General features: G+C 39.5%; 3 protein-coding genes across 5 annotated transcripts; 2 read left to right on the top strand and 1 right to left on the bottom strand.

Annotated features, from left to right (window-relative positions):
• The first annotated feature begins 10 nt into the window (after positions 1-10).
• LOC124072808 (serine/threonine-protein kinase 19-like) lies at positions 11-2,649 on the top strand. Of its 3 annotated transcripts, none has more exons than XM_046414508.1 (7): positions 11-146; positions 568-663; positions 770-912; positions 1,001-1,236; positions 1,602-1,699; positions 1,844-1,991; positions 2,373-2,649. In XM_046414508.1, exons 2-7 carry the CDS (start codon positions 570-572, stop codon positions 2,416-2,418), a joined length of 765 nt encoding a protein of 254 aa, XP_046270464.1. In that variant the 5' UTR covers positions 11-146; positions 568-569; the 3' UTR covers positions 2,419-2,649. The 3 variants fall into 3 exon arrangements, with proteins under 3 accessions (XP_046270464.1, XP_046270463.1, XP_046270465.1); XM_046414507.1 differs by lacking the exon at positions 11-146 and adding an exon at positions 238-281; XM_046414509.1 differs by lacking the exon at positions 11-146 and adding an exon at positions 314-333.
• A 103-nt stretch (positions 2,650-2,752) lies between these two features.
• Positions 2,753-8,739, bottom strand: LOC124072809 (ras-related C3 botulinum toxin substrate 1-like). The gene is made up of 6 exons (XM_046414510.1): positions 8,354-8,739; positions 7,102-7,173; positions 6,416-6,533; positions 6,060-6,122; positions 4,519-4,678; positions 2,753-4,401 (listed from the first exon to the last, which is right to left on the bottom strand). The coding sequence occupies exons 1-6, from the start codon at positions 8,386-8,388 to the stop codon at positions 4,271-4,273; spliced, it is 579 nt and encodes a 192-aa protein (XP_046270466.1). The 5' UTR covers positions 8,389-8,739; the 3' UTR covers positions 2,753-4,270.
• Positions 8,740-9,718: 979 nt separating this feature from the next.
• Positions 9,719-11,577, top strand: LOC124073921 (small integral membrane protein 10-like protein 2A). Its single transcript, XM_046416486.1, has 2 exons — positions 9,719-10,122; positions 10,975-11,577. Exons 1-2 carry the CDS (start codon positions 9,943-9,945, stop codon positions 10,993-10,995), a joined length of 201 nt encoding a protein of 66 aa, XP_046272442.1. The 5' UTR covers positions 9,719-9,942; the 3' UTR covers positions 10,996-11,577.
• Positions 11,578-11,788: the final 211 nt, after the last annotated feature.

Here is an 11,788-nt window from a genome sequence, read left to right as displayed (position 1 = left end):
TCCGCGTGGAGGAGTAGTCAAAACACTTCCTGCCAAGAGTCACTTTAAAGGAGACTCTTTAGGTTGTTTTTGGAAGCTGTGAACCCTGTGCAGTGTTGAACAAGAACAAGGCAATGAGAAGTATTATTCCTATTGCCAGCTATTAGGTACGGTTTTCGGCTAGTTTGACTAGTCAGATATTTGTTATTTGTGTGTTCAGCTAGCGTTAGCATTAGCTTGGCTAACGAGAGACAAACCCAGGAACTGAACTATAGGGTCGCTGAAGTGTTTGTCTCAAATGAGTATGACAGACAGTTTTTTTCCCCTCAGAGCTATCGTTTGTGTTAAAACAAGATAAGTACAAAAGGATCAGAAAACGCTAATGCTTGAAAATGATAGCTAAGTTAGCCGGTATTTATAAAGTGGTTCTTTAATTTATGTCACGGTGGCAGGGAAGTGGCTGTAATTCATTGTTTAGTCATTTTTCTGAATGCCCAAATTATATTCTTACATGGGGGGGTGCTGTCTGCGTGATGAACAGGTTAATTCTGCAAGTCATGATTTCTTTACCATTATTTCTTCTCTCAGGTATGAACAGGAAACGGACCCTCATTTCAGACACTTTAAAGGTGAAGAAAAGTCGAACGGCTACAGAGAAGTTTGGAGCTGTCAGCAATGGAGATGGTGGGTGTCACTCCAACAAAAAACAAAAACAAAGCGATAAACAGTTTTGTTGAAATCTCATTTAAAGATGTCAAATCCACTTGTCATTTATTTCTTCACACGAAAGGACCAACTGACATCAAATCCACCCTCGAGCACCTCATGGCACTGTTCCCCAGGAAGCTCTTCAACGACACTTTGCCTCAAATTGTTCTTAAACACCAGCTCTACAGCGTACACAGTGACAAGACCTTGGTGGACAAGGAGCTGGTAAGATGGCTCTTTAGTATCAGAAAAGTCAGATTTGTATCTGTCTAAATGTGAAACCACAACCCACTGCTCCACTTGTGGTCCACAGAATAAACTGCGGGAACAAGGACAACTGCTGATGTTTCAGCTCGGGTTTGATGCAGAAGCTTTCGGGCTGGTCTTTGCTTCAGATTACAAGGCCAAAGTGCTGGCAGGAGAGGAGGGCAGAGAGACAAGAGCAACGGTGGAGAAGTTCTTGGAGAAAGTGGTTTCGTCTTGCACAGATCTGAGCTTCAGCAAAGACAAGATGCTCAGGGAGTTCCTCTTCACAGACTCTGAGATTACGTACGAGAGAAAATGATCCATCCCACTTTTTATTTTTTTTTAGCTTTTCCTTTTTGAAATACTACAGTGAAAATTGGAGCTTTTTCCATAATGAAGCTGTGTTTGATGTCACACCAAGCTTTAAACAATATTGTTTGAGTGAAATAAAAACACTGTATTTTGCTTTTGAGAAACAGTGAAGACAAGAAGGTCACTTTTTTTTTTATTTTAAAGCAGCATAGTTTGGTTTAAGTATTAAAAAAAACCCCAAAATATAGGTTTTATATAATGGACTCACTTTAACTTTGTTTTTCTCGTGTGTTTGGAGCTTTTCTACTTTTACTTTGAAAAAGGATCAGCACATACTTTGCTTTCTCACTATGTAGGCAGCTGGTTAAATCAGGGGTCCTTACTGTGAGGGACGCAGGCAGCTGGTGGCTTTCCATTCCCAATTCTGGCAAATTCACCAAGTACTTTATACAAGGTGGGTATAAGTAGTTTGCTGGATAGTTGCAACTTTGCTTTAACGATGTCACATGTAAACTTCTCATTTTAAAGCTGTTTGACAGTGCCTTCCTAATGCGAATTGATTGTTTGTTTCTAAACCACTGACTGCTTTTCCTGTTAGGTCGTAAAGCAGTGCTTGGCATGGTGAAGAAGTCCAAATATAGTGAAGTCTTAAAGGCAGAGTTAGAAGAGCGGCGAACGGCCTCGAATGTGAAATTCCACATGAAATATCACATCCATGACATTGTTGGTGCAGAGCTGGTGGAGAGGTAATATTTGGTTGGTTTTTTTTTTTTTTTGGTTGCATGCTTTTGTTTCTGAGAAGATTTTGATTTCTTTAATTTGAGGTTTTGGAGTAGGTCTGTCAAAAGAAAATGACAAGAACTTCAAGCAGCTGCTCTCTTATTTTACAATCCTCTCAGTCCAGTAATTGAGGGGTTTTCCGTTAGCCACAGGCTGGTTGCTGTCTCTCAGGTGGTAAAATATGTGCTTGTGGTTCTTGTCAAACCAGCCAGCTTGAGCCCCATCAGAAAATGACCCAAGGCAACATGAGCAAATTTAATTTGACCAAATTGATATATTACTCACATTGAACCACTGAGGAAATTTGTAGTTTTTTTTTTTGTATAACATGTTTGCTTTCTTCCCAGCATACCTACAACTTCAGGAACATTGTTACGATTTGTTGATACCTGAACCACAGCAACAAGACTGACTGATCTGCACTTTGGTCGACGCCAGTGACTTAAGATGAGGAATACTTGCGTTGTACAAAGACCGTTTCTGTATGAAGACTGAATAACTTAACATTTCAGATTTTGTGTTACATGTATTATAAAATCTCATGGGTTTATAAATTGCCAAATATTCTGACATGTGTTTGTCAGGTTTTGCTTTATCTTTAATTAAAAGATTTTCTTTCCCTTGTGGGTTTTTTTTTTCTTTTTTTATGCGCACACCATGAAAGCACCTTGTACCATCGATCAAGTCAACCCGCCCAATTGTCAAGCAACAAAAATGCAGAATAGAGTCTGTTTTACTTGAATTTATTGGCTTTTCAAAAAGTGACAATAGCTTTTATCCATAAAACTTAAGAGTCACAACATTGGCTTGAATTAAAGCACAGCTTGATGTCTGAATACAATACAGATGAGCAACATGTACTTAACCCCTGATCTAGTAGTTCAAATACATTTTGTAAATAGGCAAAAATATAACTGTAGCAATTCTAATCTTAGTTTTCAGTATATGTTGCACATACATGCTGTCTGCATTAATTACAAAAAGCTAGGCTTGTAGGGAGATTAAGGTAGCGTTAACTGCAGAGGTAATAAACAAAGGATATTCATAGTGTTAGTTAAACAATACAGTGAGTGAAGTGTAACTTCTGTGAAGAAAGATACAAAATAGTCAAATCACATGATTATAACAAAAAAAGATGAGTACACTTTATACTACACCATAACCGACAGTAGCTTTGTTACTGTTATTAGCAGACATTAATGCTCTTAGTGACATTGCTTAGCCAGTAGTGATGCTATTAAAATCAAAATGTGCTGCACAAAAGGTTTCTGATAAATGCCCACAGAGCATTAAAGGTGCTCTTGTTCCCCACCACCAATACACCTAAACATTTCTAATCCAATATCTAACAAAAATGTTTGAACTTTTGCACTTCTGGGCAGCTACACAGTTGAGACGCTTCTAGGGGGAATATTGCAGAGGAAAGAAAAATACCATAAACCTGACAGGTTCAATTTGAGCCAACCACATAAAATACTGGATCATTTCAATGGTTAATAGTGTAATAGCACTGATGGTGTCAGAAGATCTGTTCTCGGTCTATATTCCCAATAGGTCTCGGGTTGCCATTCTGTCCATGAGAAGGGATTAACATGAATCGTGCTAGGAATGAACACTAGTTCAGGCAAAAAGAACTTCACAGATGGTTACTTCAAGTTCCTCATTGACAGTGCAATGACACATGACTGTCCTCACGAAGTGAAACTGAAATTTGATAAAATGCCATTGGTCATGAGGCCAAACACACAGAAAACTGTCAGTTGTATTGTCAAAGGTTTGAGACAGGAGAACAAAAGTTTGCCTTTCTGCTAAAATACAGCACGTTTGCAAAATGCATTTGGCAACATTTTCATCCACTCAAAATGAACAATGAAAACTGTAAACAAAAAAAAAAAAAAGTGTACAACCAGTGGAAGAACAAATTGAAAACATTCCACGGTCCATTTTACAAAACATCCAATCCATTTCAGAAGGCCTCAAGATTTTCATTTCACTTGTCTATACAGTATACAATGTTGGGAAAGAACTAAGGTCTATAATCCTCCAACCCCCTCTCCTAAATCTGACCCCTAAGTCAAATCTTTCATGGAAATGGTTGGTATAACTGCTGTAGCTACACATATGGAAGGAAAGAATCTGAAGTACATTGTTTTTGCGTGTATACTGGTGTGTTTCTCCTGTTATCTCAAGAAACCCTCACCACTAGCGGTCATGTTCCCCGGTAACCGTTCCAGTGGAGGAAGTCTTAGAGGAGAGAGCACTTCTTCCCCTTCTTCTTGACGGGTGGAGGGCAGAGGACGGCCCGAATGGCCTCATCAAACACAGTTTTAAGGCCACGCTGAGTCAGGGCTGAGCACTCCAGGTACTTTACGGAACCTGAGGGAACAGAAACAGAAATATTAGTTTTCTTTAAATATTTCAGCTGAGGAGAAAAGAAAAACAGAAACATCAGCGAAAACTGAGTAAAGTTGTAAAGTTGACAAGTGTTGTTACCAATCTCTTTGGCCATCGCCAGTCCTTGGGGATATGTGATTGGGGAGAGTTTCTTCTCCTTCAGTTTCTCTATGGTGTCCTTGTCATCTCTCAGATCCAGCTTGGTACCCACCAGGATGATGGGAGTGTTGGGACAATGGTGTCTGACCTCAGGGTACCACTGCGTAGAAACCACAAATTTGAGAAGTGAGCGGCATACCTTTTCAAACCTTCCTATTATCTTAAACACCATGGGTGATACTCACAGAGACATCTGATTATAGCATTACACAAGGGTCAGATTCTCAAACTACATGACTGAAAATGAATGCAAAGATAACTGTCTATGTGTCTTGTTGAATATGGTTAGCATTTACATGTTCTAGTCCAGAGAGAGTATGGGAAATAAATTGATCGCGGCTCTTTCTACTGCCATTGCGCAAAAACCACAGATAATCACATTGCATTTTGATTATCTCAATCTAACCAACGTGCTGCATTTAGAATTTATTTGATGCTAATGGACAGTGAGCAGATTCTGCTCAGCTGGCACATTCTTCATCCACAGTCATCCTCTCACTGAGTCTATAAATATTTTATATTCACAAAGTCTCCCTGTGTTTCCCTGAGATGCAGCGATAGATGAGCAGGGATTCAGACTGAAAAACAAGCCTGCATTAAAACAGTGCAGGAGTCCAGCAAGGGCGTGTTGTTTAAGGTACCAGAAAGACAATGAACCATAGTGATCAGCTTGAATAACTGTTTAATGCCTTCGAAGGTTTAACAGATGACAAAACACTGATGGCAGCAACTATTTTATCTTTTGTCACGACGACCACAAGGTCCATAGTACATAAATACAGAGTTCAAGTTATAAAGTAATCCACCAAGATCGTGCACGTGCATGTATCTGACCAGCCAATGCTGCACTGTGCCAGATGATATCGTGGTGTAGCAAAATCTAAGCTTTGTTCAAGCTGCGACCCTGCACTGCTCACTTCAGATTGACGAAGGTGCCACAATTTTCTTCACACTGGGCTCCTGTCAGTTTGAACTTTGGCCTTAATGCAACAGTCAGTGCCAGAAATGACAACAATTCGGTGCAAGCGTGGTTAACCTTTCTTCCTGGAGTTATAAACACGTGCTACACCTAGCATGAACAAAGTGCATTATAATGACTTCTCTGAACTCTGAAACAACTCCCATGAGGAGCATAGAGATGAAACCAAATAGAAAGTGTCAGTCTGTGCTCAATATGTGTGCTTTTAGTCCATGTTAAGACAGAGAGGCTGACTGCATCATTTCAGTACGTTTATCGGTTGGTTGGACTACTTTGAACATTTCAATCTCAGCAGAAGTTCACAAGAAAAGGGTAGTCTTTGATTTTGGCCTTGGCACACACAAAAAGACAGTAAATTTTAATAATGGGACCATAGAGAGATAAGATTATGGTTACTGGACCACTGAACACATTTAGATTCATCCCTGGAGAAAAATTATCATGAACCACGCAAGCGCCGGTACAGTTTCCACTCGACAATACAGGCTCTGCATCTACTCACCTTGGCACGGACGTTTTCAAACGAGGCAGGACTCACAAGTGAAAAGCAGATGAGAAACACATCCTGGTAAGAAAAAGAAAACAATGCAATCAGAGACCTTAACTATTACTTCCTGCTGAGAACAGTAGAAATGCCTGTCTCCATGTCACACAAAGGTGTGGTGTTTTTTTTTTCCCCCTCTAACTTCCTTATTTATTCTAGGTACCAAGACTTTCCAAATGGATTATGTGAAGGCACCACTAACACCAAAATCAGAATCAGAATTCCTTTATTAATCCCTGGAGGTAAATTCTGGAAAAGAATCACAATAGGTGAAATATAACACAGGAGTGTTGAGGTTTATTTTTTTATGATACCGTCTGTGGGTATGAGAGTGGGCGGAGTCTGTCATAGTCCTCTTGTCCTGCTGTATCCCAAAGGCCCAGGTTCACTGGCTTCCCGTCCACCATAACATTGGCGGAGTAATTGTCAAAGCTGAGGAAGGCAAGGATGTAAAATGAGCTAAACGCATCAGACTAAAGATCAACTGATAAAATATTAAAACTGACATGACAGGAAATAAACAGAAATCTAAAGTCTCAAAATGGAAAACAACGCTCTTAATTGATCTGTTGTGCACTTTTGCCTCTTCCTCTCTCTTGAAAATGACTCATCACTTATTCAATCTGGCTCTTCCGAGACAAAAACTTGTTTATCAACAGACCGCTGAGCCAGTCCATGCAATACTGACAGTGATAGAAATCAACATAGTTTACTTGGCTGCTTTAGAATCATGGTGCAGGTTTTCTTGGTAACATTCATATTCCCTGAAAACATTATTAATCTCACTCACTGTCTACAGCAGTGATTGGAACTTATTTGGCAAGAAATCAAATTTCATCTTAAAAAAGGGCAGCTGGTGAGCAAGACGCTACCTTAATTATGCAGTTACTGTATAGAAAACAATGGTGGAGACAAACGACAGGCAGCGATTGCTGATAGGCGTCTAGTCTTACATAAGTAAATATATAACTATTCAAGAGTTACAGTCTCAGACACTCACACTGTGGGGATGTACTCTCCAGGAAAGGCATTGGTGGTGTAGCTGATGAGCAGGCAGGTCTTACCCACAGCTCTGGAAGGGAGAACGCAAGGAAAAAATCACTTGGGTGTGAATTTATTATGGCTTTGTACAAATGAGCTTTGGTTTTATGTAGCACATAACTAGCAGGTCAACAGCAGGGTTGCAACTAATGTTTGTCTGTGTTGTTTTTCACCCCAATATCAATTCATCTAACCATCATGTTCTCAATAATGCATTTGGTTAACAAAATGTCAGAAAACTGTGAAAATGCCCATCATAGGTTTGCCAAGGTGACATGTTCAGATGATTAATCTACCAACCGTTTCAGCTCTACTGAAAACTCCACATCTAAAACAAATACCATTAAAATCACCCTGGTCATTCTGTAATTTGAAGGGACAGACTTACACGGTGGTGACTGTATTTTGTTTTTAAAGACACGTGTACATGCCAAACAAGGAACTTTATGGACTTTAGGTATGAACCCATCTGCTGCAAGGTTTCCCACTTCAAAAATTGAAAATAATAACTGAAACATAGTCAAAGATCCACGAATGACTCTGCTGCTGTGGTATCCACCACACCCTGAACAAGGGGTTATGAGTGTCTTTTCCTCCCACATGTTGTTACACTATGAAAGTCAGTTGTAGCTAACCAATCCTCAGCTGCTGCGGGCAAAGTCTTTTAAGAAGCTCTGAAACCATGTATAACACAACAGTGCATTACCCAGCAACTAATACCCATTAAACGCCGGACACAAACAGAGCTTAACTCCTAAAATGACTCAACTGATCAGCAACTGTTGCCAAACTCAAACTCTGTTTAAGAGGGATAGGTGATTTAGGCAGTGATATCTGACTCACCCAGAAGTGAGGAAAACAATGTAACCGGGATACACGAGCGTTAAGACAGAAATTAGCCAACTACATTATTAATATAGCTATTTTGTAATGCAATACGCTGCAATTATCAGTGATGATTATAATTAATGGCATATAGATCGGAAAAGCAACATATAAAAGTTAAGCTAAAAACACACCGGGATCATGCCGGTAAACAGGTAGTTTGAGTTAACGCTTAGTAGCTAACTTGGGAAAAATCTGAGGCAAACGACTTAAACGTTAGCTGGTTTGGTGAAAGCTAAGCTTACAGCTAACGTTACTTTTCTTAAATTAGTTAAATATTAGGCGTGAGATAGAAACTAAAAGTCAGCACTATTAAGTTAACTTACCCGTCTCCGACAACGACACACTTTATGGCCTGCATTGCGCTGCAGCTAGAGGAATGCTAAGTTAGCCCGTGAGCCAGCTAACGTTAGCTCACAAGTCTCTTTTCCTTTGTCCGGAATTGCTCGCTGGTGAAATGCCCCAACAGCGTTTCGCTAACAGTCTTTGTTGGTACAACGAAGCTCCTGGTATGTGGAACAGCTTTTGAGAAACTTAAGGGAAGTTATCTAGCACTTTAACAGAAGTTAACTCAGAAATTCCCTCGCAACATTCCCATGCTTTCGTGGGCTGATCTGGAAACTATGAAGCCAAACAGCGGCCACCACCCCTGAGAAAAAAAAAGAAGTTAGCCACCACCACCAGATGGTGCATCCGGTGCACTGGTTGATGATACGCCCACGGAGATTTTAACAATATGAAAAAAGCTGCAAATAATTCTCCAGTTTTTCTAAATTAGAATGCTGTAATCAGACAAAATGTGGCCGGAGGTTATTCTTTTCAAAAATATGTTTAACTTTTCTACTTAGATGAGATATTCGAAAATGAAAAGTAAGACGGACTATTCAAAATGTAGCACGGATTGAGGAAATTGCGTCATTACAACGAACCTTGATTGGACTTGGTTGCAGAGATTTTTCCCTGAAGTTAGTCTTCCAGGTTGTACACTGTCTCGATCAAACCTTCAAGTAGTTCAAAGCAGAATATTCTCTGATAAATATCAGGGCCATAAATTAAGCTTACCAGGCAGCACTTGGACAAATGTAGTATTTAAGTCTGAAAGAGTAAAGATGATTAAGATGCACCTCCAGACATCTAAAGAAACCGCACCATATGCTCGTTGACACCGAATGAAATTAACATTTAACCTTAAAATGTTCATTTTTTTTTTTACATTACAAAAAACGAAACATTTGAAAATATCACCTGTTACTTAGGAAAATTGCAATGAGAAATTAGAGAATCACACAATTCAAATGATAAATCAATTTAAACAATTGATTTATCAATTTTAAAAAATCTCAGGTTAACCAATAATGATAATGACCAATAATGTCACAAAAATGTTTATTAATGGGGAAATTCCACATCCATAAAAATAAATATTCTTAATCATCTGAGTATGAAACTACCATTAGATTCAAAAAGAAGGATGTTAAAACTCGTAATACATCATTTAGTTTATTTTTCAGAAGTTATTTGATATTAACTATTTTATTACTTTCTGGTTATAATCGCAATATGATCACGTTTGTGCTGCTGTAAAAATTTCTCTCTGTTTTAAGGGAAATTAACAAAAAAGAAAAGAAAAACTGCCTGAGAGTCTAAGGTCAGGGTAAAAAGTATACATTTGAATTCGATTTCCGTGTGTGTCACACCATTATGTTTCCTCCCTTTGACCATAACAGGAATCGGTAAAGAAGCTATCGGGGTGGAGCAGCTTTGCCAACAAAACCAGCCGATGTAAAAATGGAGCTTGGTGTCAGTCAGCGATAGAAATATGACCTGTCACCTATCAGCCATCACTTCACTCGTTTTGTCGCCTCGCTAACTGACACAGTAAACTGTAGACACCGCCGGGGTAGACTTCGCCTGTATGGCGGGTCTGTCATATTTAGTGCTCCGATTTTCGGGCTCCGCTGGTCGGACTTATGGAGTGTTTTGCAAAGGCTTGACAAGGACTTTGTTGATCTTTTTTGATCTCGCATGGCGACTGCGGATCAGATTCCCTTATATCTACCTCGTCGCTTCCATGATGTTTAATGTCAGGTTACAGGTAATTATTGTTTTTGAATTATTAAGCCAAACAAGGTAGCTAAAGTCACCAGTTAAGTTGCCAGTTTGCAAGCTTGCTAATGTGAATGAGCCAGCAGCTGATGGGAAAGACTAACTCCTATATTGAGTTGGTTATAATCACTGTGCTGCCTTAAGTCATGATAACTGGAATATTTGCTGTTTTTCTGCTGAAGAATTTGTCCTCTCCAGGTACATTATTTTTTTAACTCCACTTTATTAGGTACATTAAGTTAAAAGTAATCAATCTATTATTACCATATTTAACTATAGAAAATCTTCACATTTGGAATGCTGACACCTGCTTGTTTTTTTAAACAAAGCTCTTGATTATCAGCTGCTCAACTTCACTCTTAAATAGATTTTTTAAATACATATACGGGTAAATGACAATTAAACTACTGTCAGATCTTATACACTAACTGACGGCCCAACTGCTTTCAGCCTCTACACATCAACTCTTAATTTTTACTTTTCCCATTGCAGCTGGCATTCTATTTACTGTCAATACTTGCATATTAGCTGACACTTCAGCTATGTTTGGTACTTCAACTTCCGCTGAAGCTTTATTTGCTTATACTGTTGACGGATTAACTGACAGGTCCACTGCTTTCAGCGCTCACATCCAGTCATAAAAGATCATAAAGATGAGCAAAACTGTGGTTAATTGATTTTAATGCCGATGAACTAATTGAGTAACCAACCAGCTGCAAGTTCAGCAGCATGACAAAATGAACCCTCAATCCACTAAACTGGCAACTTGTTTTTTTGATATATGTTGTGTTAACATTTGAGATGTCCTGTCTTATCCACTCAGTGCGTCGTGTCTTTGCAGGTCCACATCGAAATCCACTGAATCTTCAATGTACGTGTTTGGGCTTAAAAACAATAAATTGTGAGCACCGCCTGTTCAGTGCGAGCTGCCAGGCGATGTGGAGGAAGAGCACGCGTGATTCTGCGAACCGGTGTGACGATGCCACAAAGTGACGCGGCTGGTTGTCGGCGGTCAGCCCTCGTCACACGAGCCCAGTGCCTTTTGCAGGGAGAAGTACGGCAGTGATGCTTGTAAAAAGGAAAAAGAAAAAGAAAAAGAAGAAATGAGCCGGGGTGAACAGTGATGTGTGAGGGTGAAAGTTGGGGGGGGGGGGTCACATTCACCCTTTAAAACTGTCACCTGTGATTTAAGGAGCCGCTCGTCACCTTTTTGAAGATTGTGTCACATGAAGGGGTTTTTTTTCTTTTTCTTTTCTTTTCATTTTTTTGTTTTTTCCTGGATGTCGAGGGCTTTGGCGGGAAACCGGATGATTGTTACTGTGGAACTTTGTAGCTTCTCTTTATTGTCTGACGTGTGTTTATTAGACACTCGTTGTGAACATCTCACTTTAATTAAAAAAAAGTAAAAAAAAAAAAAAAAAAATACACCGCATGACACAAACAAGCATGTTTATTTGTCCTCTGTGGCTTGGACACTTTGTTTGAGGTTGGGGGTTAGCTGTAGCGGTACCTGGTTTATGGTAGGACAACAATGCAGCTAACACTGCTGTTCTGCCGGAAATCTACAGTGTTATTAATTGCAGTCTCAAGGGGAATCACTGCATGTCGGTCTTTGTGTTTGTACGCACACGTTATCAAACTTGTTGTTGTGTTTC

Source organism: Scatophagus argus, chromosome 16 (assembly GCF_020382885.2).
Source record: "Scatophagus argus isolate fScaArg1 chromosome 16, fScaArg1.pri, whole genome shotgun sequence".
Lineage (NCBI taxonomy): Eukaryota > Metazoa > Chordata > Actinopteri > Scatophagidae > Scatophagus > Scatophagus argus.
The sequence above is the reverse complement of the archived record's forward strand: the minus strand, read 5'-3'. Positions and strand labels throughout refer to the sequence as shown.